Raw genomic sequence first — 26,194 nt, forward strand, 5'->3', positions numbered from 1 at the left:
GCGGCGGCAGAATCTCCCGGTCAATCAGAGCGCGCCAAACTATCTCGCGAGGATAACGAAATAATTTTTGTTAGTGTTCGATCTTACATCGTATATTAATTTACATCGTAACATTGATTAAAGCGACATCTCTAGTAAGCCGCTGGTGAACTGTAAAAGTATCTGGCTGAACTAAGAAAAACTTTCATAGATTTCTCACAGATGGCACTACGGCAGAAAAGTCGTTAAAAACCAAAAACAAAAATCTGCAACAAGCACAGAAAATTTCGTAAAGTCTGTTGGTTCGATCCCTAGCAAAGTTGGGAGAGCGTCAAGCGCGGGATGCTAAAGGCGCTGGTTCGAATCCAATCGGATCGAAGGAATTTTTTTAATGTTCGATCTTCGTATCAATAACTATCTCGCGAGGTTCCGTAATCTTTGAACGTTTGCTCTGATTGGCCAGGCGCGTTTCTGCCGTCTGCACCAGCTATAAGCTATACTAACGGTAGCATTGGTGTTGTAATTGAAGAATCGCGAAGCAATTATTTGTCCACCGGGCTGGGGTAGCACTGTTTGAACCATGTATAAATAAATAAAAAAATACTCGCCTTATCAAAAGGCCGTCGCCCAACGGCCTTATGGTCTCTGCTACAAGACAGATAATCCCCTATCCTCTCCTGATGGTTCCATAACAACCTGTGTAAAGCTACGACATTTGCGTCGCTTATAAAAGACAGGTTGTGCGATGTTTGATCTACGCTCTCACAGTCTGATGCTATTTGGATGAAGAATCTGAAAGAAAAAATACAGGTCAAAATGGCGGGCCGTGGAGGTTTGAGATTGGCGCACGATTGTAGCCGATGGCTAGGGCAGGTCAATTGAGTATAGATGTCGGATGAAGTCGAGCTGTGATTCTTAAATTTATTATTTGTGTCATTGACTTACAATTATATGGACGTCGGGTCCGCGCTAAAAAGTGTCCGAACTTATAGGGCGTTAAAATCGTATACAGAGCGTCATTCACGCTTTAGTCTTCGTTTGTTCGACTGACAGCGAAGCAAGCAATATTAGACAGTACTGCGATGACATTACAATTTAAATTCAACGTTTTAGCTGTTTCGTATTCCTTTACATGTCACTACGTTTAAATAGGTTGACTTGGGACTTTTATTTCGTGGTTTTTGTATTAGAACCGTCGTCCATTTATTTGTAAGTCAATGATTTGTATCAATTATAAATAAATACATACCAAGACACATATAGATATTAAGAAGCAGGGAGAAGTTAAATATTCCCATATTTACTGTGAACTGGAAACTCTATGTGAGTGAGTCAGTTTTAAAGAATCAAAGTTTTTTTTTTAATTGAAACTTGTTACTAATTTTGATTGAAACTTTTTTTACAATATCAAGTGACACGACGAACCAGTCGTAAAGTTAGACGATTAGCGACTGCATCGCGTTTGCATCGCCGCTAAAAATAACCGTGTGTAACCGCTCTTACTTGCGTCCTGCTTCGAAATGTGATCTCAAAAAATCATTGAAAGGTAGCATGTGTTGTTCTTTAGAAAACTCCACGTGATTTGCAATGTTCTGTAGTATTTTTGACATAAGCATTAGGCCTCTTTTCACTTGTGGTGGTACTGGACGGTTGACTATACCCATTTCTTGAGGTGATACTGCAAAGAAAATGAAGAAATAAATTAGTGCGTAGTTGTATTTTGTTACACGGCTTATATTTCGTCCAGCCATTTATTTAACTTTTGACATATGGATGCCCCCGAAGTTTCGTAATTATTGACAACCATAGACAAAAAAATGCAATACACCCTGGACTCTGTTATTTTTAATTTTAGTGAAGCGACGTGCTCTTTAGCTCCGATATTTATCGAGCCAACAGATTATGTAACGAAGATTAATCAAGTCGATAAGTTTTGATACTTGTCTAATAAATTATAACGAAATGAAATAAATAATAAATAATTATAACAAATTGTTATTGTTTATTGTAATCAATCGTCGGATTCTTCTCCGTAATATGAACGGGAATCACTTGAATCCTCATTAACATTAATTATTAATTCTTGAGTACACAAATGGTCAAATGCAGCATCACGATCCCAATCAGACAATATCTTCTTTTTTGAACCCGCTTATATTAACGATTTTAACATGTTTATGTATAAAATCGATTGTTATAAGAAACTCGAATCGGAAACGCATTAGGATACCACTAATTGATTAGAATTCGAGCAGTCAAAAGTTAAATAAACTACTACTACTTAGGGAACTCGATATTTTTATTTTGTTTATTAGTTATTTTCGACCAATTGATTAAATTGGGTCATTCTAAGATTAAATTAATGTTATTTTCGAATAAATTATTAAATCATCGTCATTGTTTAAATTACGTTATTTTCGTATAAATGATTAAATTATGTTATTCTAATTGTTTAAATTACGTTATTTTCATGACATTGATTAAATGAAGTTATTCAATTGTTTAAACTACATTATTTTCGTGTAGTAGTTTAAATTATGTAAATTAATGAATATGACTTACCAATAGCGGGGTTTATAAATCTCAGAAAGAGCACAGTGCCAACAGCGCCGACGCTTGTTTGCGGAAACTGTGCGAATCTTTTGCTTAGTACCTGAAAAATCCACATAATAAATAAATGTTTTTAATAATAATAATAATAACGCACACACTCAACATAGCCCCGCACTAGGGACACCCTGTGTCGCGGGTGCCATGGACACACACGTAGACAACCACAAATTACACCCAAACTCACGAGAGAAATAAATGTAGGCCATACAAATATTTCTCCCGACCTGGGAATCGAACCTGGGACCTCTGCATGGCAGTCCGGCATGGTAACCGTTCGGCCACGGAGGCAATTAAAAAGTTAAATGGAATGAATTATATTCATCATTCGTCGGGGTGGAAGCCAAGAGGTCAGATTAGAGCGCTTGGGAAGGTACGAAATCAAAGGATGTAGAATGGTAAAGTATAACAATACGTTTATATCAAAAAGGATCTGAGAGTTATATACGAAAGTAACTCTACTCTCCTACATAACACTCTCAGATTCTTTTCTCACCACTCGGTGAGGTGAGGTGTGGAGATGAACAAGAAAAAGAAAGAAGTTGGATACACGGAGTTGGAAAGTGCGAAAAATAGTTTTTAAAAGGAAATTTAAGTAATTTAGGCATTAACACAATAGTAAATATTAGTTGGAACTCTTTCAGGAATCAAGAAAAGTAAGGGCGTTTCCTAGGAAACGTATAATGAGAGAGATGAAGATGATAGGCGGGGTAGTTTCACACTACATATCATCACCATCATCGACTCATTTATGTGTCCCACTGCTGTACACGGGTTTTAGACCATAATCCGCCACTCTGGCCCAATAGGGTTTCGGGACTTCACACGTTTTCCAAGAATAATGAACCTTCTTCGACGTGAAGGTTTTCATCACAATATTTTCACGCCGTTGTACCATTAATATAACATTTACCTGATACAAACAATGGCACATGCTCCTTAATTGCGGCGGGAACTTGTCAGCCGAATTCACGATTCGATCAAACACCTCTTTTGTCAAGTCGATTAAATTCGATCTGTTCACTTCTATGTCCTGATTTGGGTCCAATCTAATACAGAAAGAATACAACAATGTAAAATAGCCTATATTGCATGTTTAGTGAAAAATTACACGAGATATTTAGTCGCAAGGGCGTCTATAGTTGCGGGTGGGCCCTTCGATTCCAATGAACATCATATACGTTGCGCTTATCCTAAAGTAATGCGCAGGCTACACCGCGAACGAAGTTCACTAAGCATCGAGTATATAACCAGAAATAGAGACGAAATAAGGGTCATTCATCCCTGGCAACTTATCAGGCAAATGGGCCTTATATCCCTTTTAAATATCAACTCTCGTTTGCACTAAAATCACACATTAAAAGCTGAAATAGTACAGCGCCAACAACTGACCTGTGTGTACGTCTACGTATATTCCAAAAATATTCTGTATTTATTGTAATAAAGGTCTCTCACTATGGGAGGCTGTTCCATTCGGTAGTGCGGGAAGAACAGCCAAACATCTAATTACAAAACAAACGGAATCACATTTCATCGGTAATTAAATATTAAATATGTAATTTTTCAATTTTCGTCCATTACAACAAAACTCAAGTTTAACTGGTCGATTTAAAGTGAAACAATTCACGACACCAGCCAATTGTTTCGAATTCGAGCTGGCCAATCGGAGCACAGTTGTCACCATAATGATTTGGCAAAATAGTTTTCTCTCTATAGTAGTAAGTCTCTATTTCTGGTTATGTACTCGATGCCGCGAAATAGGCTAACCGAGCTAACTAAACTTACCCAATGATCCCGCTAGCTATGTAAAATATGCCGCCCTTCTACCACCTTTCATCCCCGCACGTAACCATACCCTTATACTATACGTATTTTCTTAGCTTAGCTAAGTGAGCTGGCTTCGTTTGCGGTGTAGCCTGCACTTAAGTAACTAAACTGTTGTGTTATGGAAATCGGAAACAACGACGGTACCAGAAAAGTTAGTTTTCCACATTGACCCGGCCCGGAATTGAACCCGGGACCTCAGAAATGGCGATACCATGAAGTCCGGTATGCAAGTCACTCGAGCACGGTGGTCGTCAAAATAATGTGAATATATTTGAAACTAGCTGGTGCCCGCGATTTCGTCTACGCAGAATAAGTACTTCGAGTAACCTACTGTACTACACTAATACTAATTGTCATTAAAACTTTTTTTATTATTATACAAGTGACGGGACCAACAAGTCGTGCGCCTGATGGTAAACTACACGCCTGTCCATAACAGTTGCAGTGCCACTCAGAGCTATAAATCGCAAAGATCTGAGGGGCACTGCCACTGCGCCCATCACCCTGGGACATAAGTTGACAAGTTCCATATGCCTGTAATTTCACCAGCACCCTTACTCTTCCAAACCGGAACGCAGTAATGCTAAAATGACTGCTTGGCGGCAGAAATAGGTAAGGTGGCAGAACTTCCCTGGACGAACTCTTTCACAAGGAGCTCTACAGCTGCTAATGCTATGTAATATATTCTTATAATTGAAGCATTGGGAACAACAAGGGCGTTCGGCAACCAAAGTCCGTTTTGATGTTATTACATCAAAACGTGTAAAACATTATCTAGTACCTTGTGACAAATACTCATTTCGATCTCCCTTCTAGATGGCGTAATTTTCATTCATTCAGAAGGTGGTACTCCGCCTTTGTAGCATAGATTAAAAATGTGCGTTTGAGTTTCAGGCACGTTACCACCTGCAGTTTGTAAAAACTTATTTTGATGTAAAAAAATGTCTGAAACTAGCGAATTCATCCTCAACATGGAGCATCTAGCAGGCCAATGAGACCTGCTGAAGATAATACTGTCGACTCATTTAAATCCATCGAATTCAATGAATGCTTAAAAATACGTTTAATTTTTTTCAACGTGAAATAACATTGTTTCACAACTTATTTCCTTAAAAACCAATAATATAACGAACGCCCCATTAATTTACCGGTTTGGGGCAATAAGGGCGGATAACCTAATGAAAAAGAAAATTCTAAATGTTTACTAATTGTTTTAAAATAATAATAATACCTGAATCTTAAATCACAAGACAAATAAATATTAAAGTACATAAGAGTCATGTTATAAATATTAAAAAGATACAAGACATTAAAACCTTATTTTCAATTTTCTCGAATCTCACTTTTACGTGATACGCCCTTGTTACACCCAATGATTCAATTTATTATTAATACAAAGATCGAACACTTAGAATAATTCCTTTGATCCAGCCGGATTCGAACCGACGTCTCCTAGCAAACCGTGCCAGACACGATGCCAACTAAGCCACGGAAAGAACCAGCGGACCTCACGAATTTTTCTACGTGCTTGTGCTTGTCTATAAGAGCATACGATCCGATCTGTGGATCGATTCAGAGGCACTTGATCCATTACAATCCAAAAAATCGATTCAAGGCAAATAATCGTGCATTCCTAGTACTGGGTATCGGCATTCTGCGCCGCTAGTGACATCTAGTGAGATTTAGAACCTTCTAATCGGAGATTTTATTAGATTTAGTTTCAATTGTTTACCTAGCAGGGTCGACTTCAAAACTCAGCTCCGGTTGCTCCTGAGCCTGGTCTAGCAGCGCAGATATTAAAGGCTCCAGCAAGGACTGCAGATATCCGTAACCGTATATTTTGAAGCAAAACGCCATTATTTTGCTGCCCAAGCTGTTACCACGGAAGAGAGTTTGCATGCAGTCTGAAACCTGGAGAATGAAGAACAACATCTAGTATCTAGTATCTAAGTATCTAATCTTTTTTTTTTAAGAACGCACACACTCAATATAGCCCCGCACTAGGGAAACCCTGTGTCGCGGGTACCATGGTCACACACATAGACAACCACAAATTACACCCAAACTCACGAGAGAAATAAATGGCCATACAAATATTCCTCCCGGCCCGGGAATCGAACCTGGGACCTCTGCGTGGCAGTCCGGCACGGTGACCGTTCGGCCACGGAAGCACTTCAAATAACAGAAAATAACATCTGAAGTCTTAATTTAGACAAAACAGACAGCTTCTTGTTTAGAATGTATATAGGAATGCGAAACGTAGCCCTGCTTGCCTCACACTGACATTTTTCAAACGGTTTTAATTTCGTTTGTAAAAAAAGAAATTCTAAAATAAAGCCAGTGTCCCTGCCGAACGACTCTAGCAAAATGAACAGAATGGAAAAAAATTGAATTCGAGCTGAGTAACTCTTAAGTGCATTTATATAAAGTTCACGTATACCTACTCGTATTTGTATGTAAAAAAATCTTCCAATTTTAGAATAATGATAAATTGTACATACCTCAACTTCTCTATAAAATATGTTCCATAGCAGTGGAGCGAGCAAATGTTTGGCATCGAAAAGAGTGACGAACACGCGAGCCAGTTCGTCCATTTGTGATGTGCTCACCACGTTGGCCAGTGCCATGGCGATAGGCAGTTCTCCCTGTAGGCAATAACAAAAATATAGCAGAGTATTTCTTGGGCTAATGCATCTTGCTTAACAGTTCTATCTTATTTTTTATTAAATTGATATTCAATTATTTTTATGTGAAATTACTCCACTAGTTTGTTATAACGGTTCGAATCCGGCCGGGTCAAAGAATTTTTTTCTGAGTGTTCGATCTTTTCATTATTAATTACAACAAACTAGTGGAGTAATTTCTCATAAAAATAATTGAATATCAATTCAATAAAAAATTTCAATACAATTAATAGCGACATCTCTAGCCGGGCCTGGTAGCTGTAAAGGTATCTAACTGGATGAGAAAATATCATGGATTTCTCATAGATGGCGCTACGGCTAAAAAGTCGTTGAAAAACCAAATACAAAGATACGACGCAAGCACATAGAAAATTCGTGAGGTCCGCTGCTTCGTTCCGTGGCTTATTTGGTACAGCGTCTGACACGGTATTCTAGAAGACGGTTAGAATCCGGCCGGATCGAAGGAATTTTTTTCTGGGAGTTCGGTCTTTGTATTAATAATTATAACAGTTCTATCAAAATCAATATTAATAATAATAGACGCCCTTAATTCGACCTCTCCTACGTAAAGTATCGTATGTCGAAACTGCCGAGTCTAGAGGGGAGCCTTTTCAAGTTCTGAAATCACCGAAATAAGCATAACACGTAACTTTAACATTTCTCAGTTTTATTCGGCAAAGCCGGTTACTCACATAGAGCATTATAAAATCCTAGATATCGGTTAGATGATCACTCTATGTGAGCATTGCCGAATAAAACGGAGAACTTTAAAACGCTCCCCTGTAAACTTGGCAATTTCGACATACGATACTTTACGTAGGAGGGGTCGAATTATACCTACCTTGTCTGAGATCATAGTGACCAACTGCACGAGCTGTTCGAATCGATCAGCCAATACGGTCTCTGCAAGTGTGTCGAACTCGGTTCCTTGCTGTAGTATCTTGGTTAGCACTTCCATGAATGCTGCTCTTGTCTGTAGATCGCGGTGGTAACCCAGATCTGTGGATGGAGGTGGTGGTGACGATTTACAGCTGACTAAGAAAGATGATATAAGAAATGTAACCTTAGAACAGTAGCCACCTTACCTATTTCTGCCGCCAAGCAGGAATGTCACCATTCTGTGTTCCGATTTTGAAGGGTAATAAAGGTGCTGGTGATATTATAGGCACATGGGACTTGTCACTTTATGTCTCAGAGTGACGAACTCAGTGGCAGTGCCCTTTAGATCTTTGCGATTTAAAGCTCCCAGTGGCACTGCAATTGTTATGGACAGGAATTAGCTTACCATCAGGCGCAGGACTTGTTCGTCTGATGTAGGTACGATGGCAGTACTTCAATAGACGAACTCTCAAAGACGCTCGAATGCTAGTAAACTGGTTTTGTGACCAATAAAAAAAAATACAAGCTTAAAACTTACCAATACTATGCATGAGTCCAGAGTCAATATTGGCGCTGAGCAGATTGGACATAGCCTGTATGGTAGCTTGGCGCAGCGTTTCTAGTCTGCCTGGCCCTTCCGCCATTTCCACTTCGTGCAAGTCATTTAGGAGGTTCATGAAGAGAGTGAAGTACCTGGAATATAGACACAATACATACGTCATGTATATCTTTTTTGCAATGCTATATCTACTTATAAATATAGTACTCACCTTATCATAACCATGGACCAATCACTCAAGAAGACAACTTACTTGTACTTATTAGTACACCAGATGTCGCGACGAGTACTAAATAGCTATTTTTGTAACTAATTCTAGTGATAATTAAAAATAGTATTTAGAAATTGCAAAGATTTTAAATAAACATCTACTAAAATAAGTATTTTCAACAGCCTAGTCAGATCTGGTCTTTAGCATGGAAGTGTAGTATGATCACCTTTCTATGAGATTCATTCGAATATTATTGAACGGGTTCAAAAGCGTATTATTTGGCTTACCGTTGCGAGAAAGCTAAACAACTTCATTCTTATAACGACTATTTAAATTATTTCAATATGTAAAGTCTAAAACAACGAAGGCAATTCCTCGACCGAACATTTCTATTTCAATTTATATTTAACTGTTTAAATTTAATGTCCCTTTCAAACTGCCACGAAAAAGCAAATACTCCCTGTTTTATGTCACCGCTTCTCGTAGTAATCTAGGTCTAAATTCCCCCATCAACACAATGGTAAAAAACTATAACAACTCGGCGTTAAAATTTGACAGCGACATTTATTCGTATAACCTTAATAAGTACAAAGCCGAATTAAAAAGGCTACTTTATGCTACCTGAGTCGCCACTCACATGAACATATATTTATTTATACATAATTTACTATATTTAAAATGCGTACTTCCTTTAAATGCATCCCTGTACTTTTGTGATAATAATTATTGTAAGTAGTAATAACAAAATTGTACCTAACTAGTTGACACATAGAGTCGTATTCTAGAATTCTACTCAATGCTCAAGTCAGGACTTGAGTATGATTCAAAGCACTAGAAATCATACTCAAGTCCTTGCCATTAGGGTCGTATTTCCAGTGCTTGGAAATCGTACTCAAGTCTGCTCAAGTCCTGACTTGAGCATTGAGTAGAGTTCTGGAATACGACCCATAGAGTAGCCAATAAATAGAGGTAACATTAACAGTAAAACATTTAATTTGTAAATAGTCAACTACTTTAAGTTTTTTTAAATACTTCTATGTATAAACGAATGCCGTGGCAACACTTTTTTTTATAATACCAATTGAAGGGATGAACAAGTCGTACGCCTGGCGGTAAGCGACACGCCTGTGCATAATAGATGCAATGCCATTCAGTGCTTGAAATCTCAAAGTTCTGAAGGGCACTGCCACTGCGCCCGTCACCCTGAGACATAAGTTGACAAGTCCCATGTGCCTGTAATTTCATCACTATACACGCCGATTCTATATTTAAGGCTAGTATTATATTCGAGACCGGTCTTAAATTTTAGACCGGTCTTACATTTGAGACTGGTGTTATATTTGAGACCGATCTTATATTTGAGACCGGTATTATATTTGAAGTTATTTCAAAATGTACTCACTTAAGAAACAGTTGACTTTTGGCTTCCATAAGATCCCCTCGGTCAGATTCTTCGGGCTGCAGCGGTAATCCCTTGAGTAACGCTGCTACTGCCTCCATGCAAGCCTGGTCGAGCTCCCTGCAGCATACTAGGTATCTGGTAAGCAAACTGTTAATATCCTCCTATAAATATATATTTATAACAGATTTGTAATTTAATTTCATTTTGTTAGAAAATTACTTTGAAATTGTTTCATTAATAATTTTATCTAGACACATAACATAAGCCCTCCATGACGTGTTCAAAAACCGCAAATTACGATCAGCATAAAGATAAACTGTTTTGTTAGAACAAATTTCTCATCTGTGAAAATGTTATTATTGCTTAATAATAACATCAAATTCAATTTTATTATTACATTAAAATCTCGAACATCTCTGAAAAACAAAACTATTTGATTCGACCTCAATTCTAATGTCAGTCGAGATGAAGTTTTATTCGAAATGAAATGTCAATGCCCAACAATTTTCACAAATTTCACACATTACTTGATATCGAACGATATGATAGTTGGGGCTGTCTCTAGTTTGTCTTTGAATTAAATTCTATTTTAATTCTACGGTTGTGTGACATGCGTGAGAAAAGTTTTTATTTGGTCGCCATTTTGCCAGTCGTAACGTGCGGTTCCTGAACACATCATAGAGAGCTTATAATATGTGTATAGACATACCAGTGTATGTAACTGTACATAATTAGGCATTAAAACACTCATGTGATGTTTCACTCGTATTTTCATTATATAACGGTCACATAAGCTACTATGGTTTCAAATTTCTCGAATTAAGTTAATAAATAAATAATAATTAAGTTAATCGAAGTAAAAATAAAAAAGAAGTTAACGAGACACTGACGGGCGGCCGCCTTTTTGAAAAACATATTTGATGGGAACGGGCATGTTTTCGTTTTATTTAGATTTGTAGTGAAAAAATAAAACAGGTTATGATGATCGACATGTGTCGATCTCCATAAAAATACTATACCAATCGTCTGCTTCTTACAATATTTACTCGATTTTATCTGGTCGCGGATGTTGATCGACAAAAATACGATGTTGGTCGTCAATCGATACCAAATTTATTCGTTTAGTATGATCATCGTCAAAAACCAGCAAATTTGTAGGCACCTTAAGAGCAGACCAGTGATGACTATTTTAAGGGATATTTAGCACTTGACTGCGCCTGCCAAAAGCGCAGCTGAAACTCGTATTATCAGGTAAGAAGGGGGCTTGAGAGCGCCCAGGTGGTCACGCACCTCGTCACCTACTCGCAATTGAAAATGTAACAATTTTGTACTTTAGCCAGATGCCAATTCCTCTATTACGGTATGGTCAAAACGCACCTTGTTATAGACGTGGAGTCCGACCGTAAGGGCGGCGCAATTTGATGACTAGTTCCCAAAACCCAATCAGTCACGTACTCTACCATTTTGTTGCGGAATTTCATTTCCTATAAAACACAACTTCAGTTATAATACATGTAAATGGGTTTGATATTGCGTGTACAGATGTTAAATTGCATGTATATATAGTGTGTTGCATCAATAAAATACAGATGTGTGCCAGACAATCACATTACATTTGATGACCTGGATGGCACAAGGGTTAGCACTGTGGATGCTAGAAGAGGGTCCGATTTGGGATACAATTATTTTGGGGAATGACCTTTTCTAAATTGGATCTGAACTAGGTGTTCTGGGTAGTGCCACGTTGCTCTGGTACTCATAGTATAGGAAATTCTCAAGTTCGAGGCCAGGTAAGTAGAATAGTTGTCTGGATACGTTATTATTGTTATGATGACCGGGCTACGCAATAGAATGTGTACTATGTATAAAGTAACTATAACTCCGAAAGCACTACCAAGAACACTCAGTGGGAATGCTGGTAATGGCTTGCTGCCTCGTTAGATTGCCACGGGGTTGGAATATTAAACGAAGATTTGAAATTTAGACTGGATTTATTTTCGGTAATTACAATAATACGTGATGTTCACTATAGCTTCAAAGGTCGAGAAAAGCGGCGGCTGCCGAGAACTTATAGCCATCCTGAAGGTTTGTGCAAAGTTCCATTTATGTATTTTCCAAACTCAGTCTCAGCTTACCCAGCTCTAAAGTTCAGAATTGTTTTGAGAAATGTTTCTGATTGAAATTGACCTTCAAACTAACTTTCAAGTTAGACTGTTAGCGGAAAGGTTTGGTGTGAATGCCAGGCCCATTTACTTAAATTAATCCTTACCTGTCTGAAGGCCAGATCGTCTCGCCTCCTCATCATAGCTTCCACGACTTGGCACAGTTTCGTTTTTATATGTACGGATAAGACAGTCATGTCCAAATGGCGGACGTATCTATAAAGAAAAAACATTGTGAACAAAGTGAGCTAAACATTGTGAGCGAAGTGAGCTCTCTTCGTAAACTCATTGGGTTGTGGAATAACTAAAAAACAAAGTGATTTTTTTAGTAAAACCACAAAACGGTAAGCAAACTGAGCTTTTTTAGGCTCATCAAAATGTAGTAAAATTATAAGAAAAACAGAAGAAACATGCATGATCGGTACAAATGAACAAAGTAAAAATAAGTATTTATTTTCTTTACTCTGCCCGCTAACTCATACAAACACAGTAAACAAAATGAGCTTTGTGTCTACGTAATTTAATCTGTATAAATTTATTGTATTAAGAAAATTTTTTAAATCTAAATGAGCTTGGTGAGCTCATTGAAATGAGCTAAAAGAAAAACACAGTAAGCAAACTGAGCTTTCTGTCATAACACTGCCTGAAAACAACATGAGCAAAGTGCGTTTTGTTTTGTGATTTTCTTTGTACTATTTTTTAATTGAAAGTAGGGTCACGTGTGTAAATATTTTCACTAAATAGGCAATGGAGATTGATAACGATGGTTCATGCTCACCCAGAAGATACTTTAAAACATTTAGTAGGTGCTCACCTAACTATGGCCAACATAAGTCCTTCAATAGATGTAGTACTCAAATGTTCAGAAGGCGATACACTCTTCTTGTTATCGAGTATGCTTTTCATTATAAAGATGGTATGCTCCACGAATTGAGTGTTTATATCTGTTAACATTACCTGAAACATGCGATTATTTCATAGATAACTATCAAGTTTCTTATTCAGTTTACATATCACCTTAAATTGCAAAGTTACTGCAGAAACTCTATAGGGAGTTTGCTACCGAATAAGTTCGCCTTATTAAGCGGCCAGTTAGAGGTCATTCCAGTGATTTTCTCTTATTATGAATCCAGGTTACTATACATCTTAGTGACTATTTACCCTGATCACTATTTACCCTTGTCATGTCTACCCCAGTTACTGTCTACTCTATAATATCTAGCTTAGTTACTGTCTACTTTAATCACAATTTACCCTGGTCACTATCTACATTATTTACTGTGTTAGTCGTGAACAAGAAATAAATAGTAATATTAGTAGCTGTAGACCTCCGTGCTGGGCATTCGTCATGACTCTAGTCACAGTTTATCCTAGTCACTATCCACCCTGTGCACTGTCTACTCCAGTCTCTATCTACCCTGCACAATGTTTATACCATGGGTTTGGGAACTTGTTGTCTCACCGCCCATTTAGGCAAGATAAAAAAAATTTAACGCCCACCACTACAAAATATAATTGAAAACATGTATTTTTTGTATTAACTGTCATAGAAAAAAAATTAAAAAAGTAAAAATAATTGTAGAGTACTTGATATAGATAATTGCCATGAGCATCTTTTAAATTGTTGTCACCATGATAACCATCATCATATTCTGTATATATACTATACGTACTATGTATATGACTATGTTAGGTTGTATGTATGAATGTATTAGGTTATCGTTTGTTTATATATATTTATTATATATTTATATATGATTGTATATTTATTACGTACAAGTTATTATTATTATTATATACTGCACGTAGGAGGGGCGATATAGTCATTTGACGCAAACAATTATTTTCTTCATCCCGTAAAATTATCAAAATTGATAGATAGTACCGGTTGCCAGTTCAGTCGATATCCTGGTCACCGTTTACATTGATTGTTGACCTAATCACGTTTACCCTTGTCACTATCTACCCAGGTTACTATGTACACTAGTCACTATTTAACCGTTTTACTACAATCTACTCTGGACCCCGACTCGGAACTCTTCGATATTTTAACCGAATCCGTCGATTGGATATCGTTCTCGAATCGAAGGGCGCTTTTCGAGCTATTCAGAACATTCGATTCGGATACGATATCGTTATCCAACAGCGTTTACGGAATTAGTGAAATATAAGAAAAATTAAAATCCTATACATTTTTAAGACTTTAATGCGCTAAAATATAGGAATGCATTAGTCTTGTATTAAAATAAATTAATAAAATTGAATAAAATCCAGACTTGATTTAAAATAATAAGGTATTTCCAGACTACAATTTTGCTTTGTAAACAATAGGCCGTTCGGTAACTTTCATTCGATAACTGTGAATAACGTGTGTTCTGAATAACGTTTGTAGCCTTTGCCGGTCGAGAAATTCGAGTAATCGTACGGGTGTGACGTCATTTAGGTTCGGTTTCGAATAAGACAGTTTGACGTTCGATACGGGTGTTGTGAATAAAAATTAAAAGAAATCGTGCGACAACTGAGTTATCGTAAGGTTCTGAATCGACCCCCAAGTCATTATCAATATATCGTACACTATTTACACAGATCTAAGTTACACTATTTATCTACGTTTCATAATTTCCCCCACCTGTTGTTGCTGATCAAAGAACTTATCAATAATAGCTTTGATCTGGTCGAAAAGTATCGGATATAACGCTGGCGACATCTCGTTGCCAACTAGCTCCTTGACGTGTGTTTGTATTTGTTGACCGAAACGCTCGTTGCTACAGAGAAGTAAACGAAGAAGCTGGCCAATGAACCTGTGAACAACATAGTAGGTATTACGTAGAAGATCCTAAATCCTAAAGTTGCCTGGAAATAATTGCTGCATAGCTGTTTGAGTCAATACGAACTTTTTACTTCATTGAAAAAAATGTAATACATAGCATCCCGAATTTTTTGTCTCACCGCCCATTTAGGCAAGATAAACCAAATACAAAGATACGACAACAAGCATATAGAAAAATTCGTGATTGCCTAGTTGGTGTAGCATCTGGCACTGTACGCTAGAAGACGTCGGTTCGAATCCGGCCGGATCCAAGGATTTTTTTCCGAGTGTTCGATCTTTGTATTAATAATTGTAACAAACTAGTGGAATAAGTTCACATAAAAAATAATTGAATATCAATTCAATAAAAATTTAAAATACAGTGAATAGCGACATCTCTAGCCGGGACTGGTAGCTGTAAAAGTATCTAACTGGGAGACGAAATACTTTCATAGATTTCTCACAAAGATACGACAATAAGCATATAGAAAATTCGTGAGGTTCGCTGGTTCGTTCCGTGGCTTAATTGGTATAGCGTCTGACACGGTACGCTAGAAGACGTTGGTTCGAATCGGGCCGGATCGAAGGATTTTTTCTGAGAGAATCTTTGTATTAATAATTATAACAAACTAGTTGAGTAATTTCACATAAAAAAAATAATTTAATATCAATTCAATAAAAATTTAAAAAGATAAAAAAATTTCAACGCCCAACACTACAAAAATAAAAGAAAACACGTATTTTTATATTAACTTAACACAAATAAAATTACAAGGAAAAAATTATATATACATATATGTAGTGTAGTATATAAAGATAATTCAGGTTTTTCTTTTTTTCAAATGCCGTAGCACCCCTTGGACAGCATCAACAATTGCTTCCGATGCCGTTACTGCCCCCTAGGACTCTTCAGGGCCCACTGGGAAGCGGTAGGGACCACTTTGGGAAACTATGATGTAATATTTTGACAATTTGTCAAATAAAATTTGACTTTAAACAGACATATAATAATCTCTGTACAGAGTACTAAAAAAACCGACTTCAAAAGCTCAATTTGCCAAGTTTTATTTAAATCGATTACCGGAAAATGCGCGAACCGGTTTAATCGCCTATTTTGCCACCCTGAGAGGTGGAATATTTTCTTCAAATTGGTGTAACTGCACCGCATATTGCTCTTACCAACTGAGCTACGGGTCAAGTTATCGAGTTGCCGAAATTCTCCTACGTGTTTTCTTTTCGTTACAAAGATCTTTGTAGTGGATTTTTCGGCATTCTGAACCGCTAGTGACGTCTAGTGAGAGATTTTAGAACCTTCTTCACCGCAACAGATGTTAATTGGATTGCTATTTCACGTCCAACTCTTATTTATATAGTTGTGAAATTTTATATATGAACTGAAGTAACTTACTGTGTGACTGGACAATATTGTACTTCTTGTGAACTGTTTGCGAGAACGTTGTATTTCCTCGAGTCTGAAAACAATAAGTTTTTTTTTTGTATAAGAATATTTTGTATATAAAAAGTAAGTCCGTATTTGACCTCCATCTCACATGACGGAAAGTGACGATGAGGTCGAGGATGGAGCATGCACACCTAAATAAGTTGCTTTGAACTTTTTATGCTAAGCAATAGGGGCTTGATTGTATTTTTATATTTATTGTTCATAGTCTCATTTTTTTAATGGTACCAAGTGTCGGTACGAACTGTCCACAACAATTGCAGTGTCACTCAGAGTTTTCAATGACAAAGATCTGTGGGGTACTGCCACTGCGCCCGTCACCCTGAGACATAAGTTTACAAGTCCCATGCGCCTGCAATCTGAATCTGAATCTGCACCCTTACCCTTCAAAAAGTACTCATATTCCTACTTGGCGGCAGAAATAGGTAAGTTGGCAGTACTTCCCTGGACGAACTCTTTCACAAGGAGCTACTGATATTTCTACTGATACTAATACATACCTATAACATCGACCCCTCCTACGTAAAGTATCGTATGTCGAAGCGTTTTAAAGATCTCCGTTTTATTCGGCAAAGCTCGTTACTCAAATAGAGTGATCATCTAACACATCCTCTAACCGATATCTAGGATTTTATAATACTCTATGTGAGTAGCGAGCTTTGTCGAATAAAACTGAGAAATGCTAAAGTCACGTGTTGTGCTTATTTCAGTGAATTCAGAATATTTAAAAGGCTCCTCTGTAAACTTGGCAATTTCAACATACGATACTTTACGTCGGAGGGGTCGACATATCTCATACTTCTTTCACTCTTTCGCACATTTAAACATGTAAGAAAGAGGAAACATGAATTCGGGGAATGCATAAATGCTCGCATTACTGCTTGACCGCCGAAATAAGTTGCTGGACTAGCTCTTTCACAGGTAACTGTACTGCTACAGTATTAAAGGCCTTGTTAAAATTAAGAGAAAAAAAACGATGTATAACTTACCGTGTCCATGTAGATGTGACCACATAGTGGAAGGTCGTCGTTGTAGGCAAACGCCGCCTAACGCGCAGAGAAACGACGTGATGTTAGCCCACTCTTGGATTTGTAACTAGAAAGTAGGAACATAAAAAATATATATATGGAACCCCTTTTTCAGACCATTGCTGATGACAATAACCAAAAATATGACTGTATTCGGTGACGTCATCGATACGCCCGATATTCTAAAAAGTTTCTTACATCAAAATCATGCTCGCTGCTGTGATGGGATACGCGACGTTTGGCGACTGCACGATGTAATCCCTCAATCTGGCACTCATCCATTTTGTCGCCTGTACCTTTCGGGTATTTCTGTAGCAACTTGCATATCGAGTCCCTGAAAACATTACCTTTGTACTCACGGCAATAGAAAGAATAAATATACAAATAAGTTAATTTGACGAGCTTGGCCGCATAGTGTTTGCAGATGTAGTGAAAACATGGGGAGAACTCGGAAGCCATTAATGTTTTCGAATATTGTTACCTCGTCTATAAGTTATCATGTTATTGATTGGTGTATTTATGACAAACACGAAACTTCAAATATGGTCAGGTGGGGTAAGAACAACACCGGGGGAAGAGGGCCTTGAAGCCTTCACTCATAATCAACGTTCGGAGGGGAGGGAGTTGATTTAGCTAAACTAAAGAATAACGTGGACGTTCCCTTTTACTATTTCGTTATTTTTTCGTGGACGGTAAAAACCTAGTTTAGTGGCAGTGGAGCTCCTCGAGAAGGAGTTCGTCCAGAGAAGTACTGCCACCTTACCTATTTCTACTGCCAAGCAGTAATGTCAGTATTCCTGTGTTCAAGTTTTGAAGGGTAAGTGTGCTGGTGAAATTACAGGCACATGGGACTTATCAACTTATGTCTCAGGGTGACGGGCGCAGTGGCAGTGCCCCTCAGATCTTTGCGATCTAAAGCTATGAATGGCACTGCAACTGTTATGGATAGGCGTGTAGCTTACCACCAGGCGCACGACTTGTCCCCTCACGTGATATTATAAAAAAAGTTATCGTGTTAATTGTTTAATGTATTATGACAAATCGCCTCCTCAGACGTAAAGTATCGTATGTCGAAATTGCCAAGTTTACAGGGGAGCGTTTTAAAGGTCTACGTTTTATTCGGCAAAGCTCATTACTCACATAGAGTGATAATCTAATAGATCATCTAACCGATATCTTGGATTTTATAATACTCTATGTGAGTAACGAGCTTTGATAAATAAAACTGAGAAATGCTAAAGTCACGTGTTATGCTTATATCAGTGAATTCAGAACTTTAAACTTGGCAATTTCGACATACGATATTTTACGTAGGAGAGGTCGAAATACGAAACTTCAAATAAGGTCAGGTGAAGTAAGAGCAACACCGAAGATGAAGAATGAAGATGAAGAAGAGATTGGAACAAATTTAGCTGAACTAAAGCGTAACGTGGACGTTCTTGTTTACAAATCCCGGAACTTCTCGGAATTGATTTTATTCGAATATGCGTATTATTTATTGAAATTTCAGTACATTAACAATAAATTAGTATTTCCTATTAAGTATTTGCTAGAAATTATTGTCTCAAAAACAAAATATTGTACTTGTGTTCCCATAGTGAATACACTTGTTTGTTCGTTTAATGCTTAGGCTTTTTTTCCATCCTCTAAGGTTTAATTGTATATTATTAGTATTTTTATTTTTATTTCTTAAATTTATTGACTGTGTTCTTTGTATTCTCCTATAATCTCTTTTTGGTTTGCTAAGCACTTTATATTGTTTCATGTTGGTGGAAATTCGTAAATGGCATTGGATTACTCATATTTAAGTATACCATAATTACTATTATTTGTCCGTGAATTTTCCTAAAATGTATAAATAAATAAATAGAAACACGTGTATAATGTATATATATAAAGTATTTAAATAGGCATGTCATGAAGGAATGTCCATATTGTTTCTTCGTGGACGGTAAAAAGCAAGATCTTTAGGTAAACAAGCACCCGAATACACTACTTGTTATAGTATGCTAATACTGACCAACAACGGAAGGTTTCTTCCCAGACGGGTTGTACGCCATTCACGCAATGTTCAATCTTCCTCAATAAAGCCATAATGCGTTTTTGAAGCCCAGCTGAACCTGTTACATAAAAATTTACATTAATAAACAACAATATCTTATTAAAGCTTCCTGGTATCCCAATTTTTTTTCCAATTTAAAAAAAAATCCGAATTGAAGCACTCGGCGATTCGTCAACCGATATGCATGGAATTTTAAACTAGCATAAAAAAAATACAATACTACAGGTCATGACGAAGCTTACCTTGTTAATATTGACCTGTGACCTGAGATAATTGAGATCAAAGGTCACCTGTTAAGTCTACGGGTATAATTGATCAACTGTAACATTTTGTGCGCGTAAGTGTGCAGTAACGTGAAAAAGAAATGCATTTTTACTATTACTTATTTGTTTAAAAATCAAGCAGCTACGGCCCATATAATATATACAAATATAATATAAAAGTAAGAAAATATAAAAATATAATTTGAAGACTATTTTAAATAACTTTTTTATACAAAAAAAAGACCTCAAAAGTTCGTGAAATTACATCTACTTGCCAAGTTTTATTGAAATCGGTTACCGGAAACTGGATTCATACTCTAGTTTGCAGCCCATAGAGATGGATTATTTTCTTCAAATTCAAATGGGACCACAGATGAGGTACCCTCTTTCTAACAAAAAAAGAATCATCAAAATCGATTCACAAATCGCGTAATCGAGTAATGTAATCGAGTAATCGCGTAACATACACACAAAAAAATACAGTCGAATAGAGAACCTCCTCCTTTTTTGACGTCGGTTAAAAATAAGAATGCGCTTTGATACGGAATCGATATTCAGCCTTTAAAAATAAATACAAATAGCCATTGACTTACAAATAAATGGACGACGGGTCTAATACAAAAACCACGAAAAAAATGTCCCAAGTCGATCTATTCGAAATTTAAATTGTTATGTCATCGCAGTATCGCGCTGTCAGTAGAACAAATGAAGACTAAAGCGGAGTGTCGCGCTCTGTGTACGATTTTAGCGCCTTACAAGTGCGGACACTTTTTAGCGCGGACCCGACGTCCATATAATTGTAAGTCAATGCAAATAGCCCTTATTCTAAAAACACCTCCTTTTTCGCGACATGAGAGGTTTTAAAAATTGTTCATATTGATGGGTGTATGATAGTCTATTTTGATTTTCAGGATTGATTTCACAATGAATTGATGCTTTTTATCAGTTAACTCAACATATTCTGTACTTCGATTACAAGGAATCACGAGTAATGAAATTTAAAATGCATAAAAATAAGTGGTGTCGTTTGGTCAGTAGCTATAGTCCATCCGTATGCATGTGCGCCGTATGGAGTTACCAGCGCGAACAATGGGTATAATCATCTTCTAAAATATAGATAAACAAAAAAAAAAGGCACCCTGTACAACGTTTATCAAATGGCCTCTCTGGTGGTCCCATGTCTCAAAAGCCATGTGAGCTATGAAGTCTGACATTTTTATAATAAGGAAGGAAGATCTAAAGGCGAACGTTCATTAAACTACCTTTTACTTACTGTGTATATTTTTATAATAACAACTCCTACTGATGTCCTGGTAAGCAGCTTGTAAAATATAAAAAATCTAATAATTTTTAAGGCCGAAATACGGAGTATGGTACTAATTAACATATAATAATAATTGTAAAACCCATACTTCAAATGTTATATTAGTTGTCGTGTAGTGTCTAGTGAGACAACTTGTGTGTATTTAGTGAAGTTGCGTCCAGGTAGACAACTTGTGCCCATTTTAATAACTTGTATCATTTAGAAAACTTATGTCTGTTTAGTGAAGATGTGTCCGTTTAGACAACTTGTGTTTATTTAGAACACTTATGTCCATAAAGTGTAGTGTAGTAGTGTCAATTTAAACAGCTTGAATATATGTAAATACGGAGTAGGGAACTAATTAAAATATAATAATAATTGTTATACCCATACTTTAAATTGAATATTAGTTGTCGTGTAGTGTCTATTTAGACATCTTGTGTCTATTTAGTAAAATCTATTTAGTGAAATTGTGTTCATTTAGGCAACTTGTGCCCATTTAAATAACTTGTATCCACTTATAATGTCCACTTAATGAAATTGTGTCTGTTTAGACAACATGTGTCCATTTAGAAGACTTGTCTCTGTTTAGACAACTTGTGTTCATTTAGAAAACTTGTGTCCATATAGTGTAGTAGTGTCCATTTAAACAGCCTACAGTATACAGCCTTAGGGTTGTGTTGACGACATAGCAAACCCATTACAGATTACGTAGGTAATACGCAAGTAAGTAAAATAAAATTACTTATTTGTATCACAACACATAACGTTAAATACCGAATCGAATTACACATACAGGGTGGAACGGAACGACCGACAAAGCCGAAAATATCACGTTGAGAACCCAACATACATGAGTTTTATTTACTTTAAATGTAAAATCAGAGCAGTTGAAAAATATTCGTCCAGATTTAAAACTTTCGCGGTGCAACAACCCTAAGCGAATCAATCGTGTTAGTACATCTACTGCCCCACAGGCGGCGTTCGTGTCATTGCCACTCGCAGAAGAAATAAGTGCTCTCACTTGAATAGGTAATTAAAAAACATTGAACTTACTTTAAATTAAAAGGATGTTCGATTTGTCCAGGTCCCCTTTACTCTTGCAGACATCCCAGACACATTCCTGGGTGTGCCGGTCATACGCCGATATGGTTTTCCACGCAAACACACTAATACATTTTACTTGCTTAACACCAGCACTACTTAATAACGGCATTATTCCAATAAGTTGCTGTCACAACCCAAAAACTAACAAGTAAACGTTGTTTTTTTGTTGTAAACACGAGAAAAACATGAGACAACGAGTTACCATACAACCAGGCATTTTGAACTAATTTATGAATGAAAAAGTGTTACCAACTAGACTAAAGCAAATATCACTAAACAGAATGGTCCCAGTACAGGTAAGACTCCTGAATACTAAGATAAAAATAATATTAAATTATAAACGATTAAACCTTATTAAATACGCGCCAAAAAATACCAATTTTTTTTTGTCGCCAGAAATAAAAGACGCTTTTGATTTCAAATCATCACATAAAGGGACAAAGTCGCTTAATTGGCAACTCTGCATAGAGATGCGCGCGGCGGCGGCGTACGCGTCGGATATCATTGATTATTAAATATCTAAATGTTAATTTTAAAAAGACAATTATGATAAAGAAATAACTTTCGCAATAATCGTATTGTCTGGTATAAGTACCATGAGCAATTCAAAAGTAAAAGTAAAGTAAATGCAGGTCGTTTAAAATTGTAATAAATAATCAAATTTAATCAAAAATAAGAAAGCGAAACGTGGAGGTGGTCTGCAGACCTCTACGATCCTCCGATTTATTTATTTTTACATTACATTTATTAAAATTTCAATTACACAGCTCAAGTTAATAGAAATTTTAGTTTTAAATGTTGATATCAATAGAATGAACTCTTCGTTTTAAAGTTAGTAAATTCTTGTAGTGTAAATTAAAACTATTTCCAAATGCATTCATAAATAGACTATTACAAAAAAAACGATCTCCCGATTATGCTAGCAAAAACAGATAACAGTTATCAAGTGTCCATCTCTAAATTTCTAAGTGACGTGATTGGCTGCCTCAATTTACTATTTTACGTTAGGGCCGGATTAAGGGTTACGAGACTATTGTAATTTGAGTACTTGACGCATGTTGTAGAACGTGTTTACTTAATTTAGTTATGTTTATTTAAGTTAGTCTTATCTTATGACGCAGGCAATATGAGTTAAACTCCTGATAGGGTCATTTAGAAAACTTCACTTTTCTTAAGTTGACAACAACTTAAGAAAAGTGAAGTCTAAATGACCCTGTCAACTATGCGTTGTCATAAACTACCTACAAAGGTTTAGAAACAACATGTTTCCCGAAGATTCTATGAGAGGTGCATTTTTTCGGTAAATATTGGGTCGTCAAACACGCAATTTAGGGGTGTTAATTACTCTCAAAGTAATACAATAAAATACCCGCGTAATTAATCATCATTCACATGATGACTGATCAAAGAAAGTGGTTGATGAAAGAAAGCGACTGATGGGGTGCTGATCAACGACGGAGGTCAACGATCTACTAAATTACAAAGTTTTTGCCCTGAGTACCTCCCGGTAGTTGCCTCCAAACAGCTGTGTTTTATGATGTAGGGTTGACAATACAGACTTTTCAAGCAAATCTTTATCATTGAATAACTCGGAAACTATTACACTTAGAGCAAAAAGACTTTCAGTACAATTAAGTACACATTTAAGACTCTTCACAGTTTTCCGCTTTGTCGGTCGTTCTGTTCCACCCGGTATAACTTATTTCGTTAAAATTAAAAGTTACGGTCATTACAGTTAAAGGAGACGATGCAGAACACATGTTTGGTATGGACACTGTGTTAAAGCGTTTTATGTCCAAAGCATAAGTAATTTAAATTGTTACTTAAAAATATTTACCAGTGGTCAGCACTGTAGACGTATGGGCAATCTCTTGGAACACAGTGTAGTTAGGCAATAAGCACTGAGTTGTTATCTCGTCGCTGCCACATCTGATGTCGGCTTCTTGACAGAGCAGGGCGAAACATGACATTGCGACAAGGACTACATCTGTGTCTATTGACCATAGACACATGAAGAATACCACCTGAAATGGACAAGTTACCCGGCTCAAAATACAATTATGTTTACATAATAAAAGGACTCAAGGTAAGGAATACTGAATATTACGATTACAGAGCAACGGAATTCACTCCGGCGTATTAACCTGAAAATACAGACCTGAACCGATTTAAAAAAGTTCATTTCCCAAATAGGTCATGCTGGAAATCAAATGCTCCGCATCCAGCGTAAACCGTTAGCCACCGAGGTCGTCAAGTTGTACAGGGTTACCACTTATCATAAAATTTTAAATAGTCATGTAGTTATAGTCGATAATTTTATCGATAGATTGTGAAAGGTGATATAATTTCGCAGAAACGCTTGAACAGTGAATGTTATAACGTCCTAATGATTAATCACCTTATCGCCTCATTTCTTCTTAGTTACCCACTGGTATCGAAATGAATTCGTGGAGGAGAGAGGTTCGATCTTCTTATTCCCAGATGACGTCAATTTTTATTAACAATTTTTTATGAATCTTAATAATAATATAGGTTGAACCATGAGATTCACCCATATAAAGTGTAATCAATATTCAAACGATAGTCGATAGAATATTTATCGATTGCAATCACTGGCTGTTTGTAAGCTGGCAACCTTTTCACGCCTTGAACTGTCATTTTACACAGTACAATTCATTTACCGAACACCTTAAAACACACTTGATAAAAAAAAGTTATTGTCGCCTGCAAGAAATTTCAGTGAATGTTCTTGTTTATAGATTCAAGTCTTTGGCAATAAATGAATACTTGCCTCCAATTTAATATGCGCCTGTTTACAAATAGGTATTTGCGATCCAACATTTGCATACTCCTTGTGTTTGTTTAAAAATTCATTCCTGCACGTTAGAATGTCTCTTAGCCAACGCAGAACCTCACGGTAGTTGCATATTTGCCGTTGTATCAGTTTTTGACTTATATTGTAGAGTACTTGCGAACTGAAAATAACAAAAATACATTAAAACTTAATCGTCTGTTGATGTTAATAAATATACAATAACGCCGAAGTTAGCCGAAGCTCATATCGTCGATATTTACGACTCCTCCTACGTAAAGTAACGTATTTCGAAATTACCAAGTTTACAGGGGAGCGTTTTAAAGTTCTGAATTCACTGAAACTCACTACTTTACGTAGGAGGGGTCGATTTTGTAGAATTTTTCAGCGGAATATTATTTATTTTAATGATCTCGACAGTGAATCTGAGGGGCACTGCCACTGCGCCCGTCAAACTGAGACATAAGTTGACGAGTCCCATGTGCCTGTAATTTCACCAACAACGCAGTAATGCTCACATACCACTTGGCAGTAGAAATAGGCAAGGTACTTTCCTGGGCGAACTCTTTCACAAGGAGCTCTACTGCTACTACATGCAAGTTTTAGTTCTTCACGACTGTTTTAAAATATTTACGTCCTGTTTTAAATCTAGCTTTGAAACTTAAATTTAATTGCAACCATTGAATTTCCGAAAGAAAGACCGACGATACCAAGCAAGTGTAGTCAACCACTGAGTTCCTCAACAAGGCTTCGGAGACGTTCGACAAGTGCAGAGTAAGTAGTTGAGTAATACTGCTACTAGATGGCGCCACCTAACCTACCGCTACCTGCGTATATAGCGCACAAAGTTGGCGCATCTTCGTCGTGTGATGATTCTAATAAGCTCGAAGCTTAAAACGTAGCGACATTTCAAAGACAAACTGCTATTTTTATAATACTAAGTGACGGGACGAGGAAGTCTGGTGGTAAGCGACACACCTGTCCATAACAGTTGCAGTGTCACTCAGAGCTTTAAATCGCAAAGATTTGAGGGGCACT

The 26,194-nt window shown here is 36.9% G+C and overlaps 1 protein-coding gene across 1 annotated transcript in view; it reads right to left on the minus strand.

The window, feature by feature from the left end:
* LOC113232147 (neurofibromin) overlaps positions 1–26,194 on the minus strand; it is a 103,323-nt gene that overhangs the window by 56,153 nt on the left and 20,976 nt on the right. The window contains exons 12-30 of the mRNA XM_026466785.1: positions 25,136–25,319; positions 24,182–24,368; positions 19,630–19,729; positions 17,808–17,943; positions 17,571–17,676; positions 16,531–16,594; positions 14,943–15,114; positions 13,128–13,270; positions 12,421–12,529; positions 11,529–11,635; positions 10,152–10,298; positions 8,518–8,672; positions 7,942–8,099; positions 6,918–7,061; positions 6,149–6,327; positions 3,503–3,638; positions 2,542–2,632; positions 1,483–1,657; positions 588–771 (exon numbers count right to left, since the gene is read on the minus strand). Of these exons, the coding sequence (XP_026322570.1) occupies positions 588–771; positions 1,483–1,657; positions 2,542–2,632; positions 3,503–3,638; positions 6,149–6,327; positions 6,918–7,061; positions 7,942–8,099; positions 8,518–8,672; positions 10,152–10,298; positions 11,529–11,635; positions 12,421–12,529; positions 13,128–13,270; positions 14,943–15,114; positions 16,531–16,594; positions 17,571–17,676; positions 17,808–17,943; positions 19,630–19,729; positions 24,182–24,368; positions 25,136–25,319 (2,677 nt within the window). The remainder of the gene's footprint in view (positions 1–587; positions 772–1,482; positions 1,658–2,541; positions 2,633–3,502; positions 3,639–6,148; positions 6,328–6,917; positions 7,062–7,941; positions 8,100–8,517; positions 8,673–10,151; positions 10,299–11,528; positions 11,636–12,420; positions 12,530–13,127; positions 13,271–14,942; positions 15,115–16,530; positions 16,595–17,570; positions 17,677–17,807; positions 17,944–19,629; positions 19,730–24,181; positions 24,369–25,135; positions 25,320–26,194) is intronic.

The sequence above is a fragment of the Hyposmocoma kahamanoa genome, unplaced genomic scaffold (assembly GCF_003589595.1).
Source record: "Hyposmocoma kahamanoa isolate Upper Pololo Valley unplaced genomic scaffold, ASM358959v1 67, whole genome shotgun sequence".
NCBI classification, from domain to species: Eukaryota; Metazoa; Arthropoda; class Insecta; order Lepidoptera; family Cosmopterigidae; genus Hyposmocoma; species Hyposmocoma kahamanoa.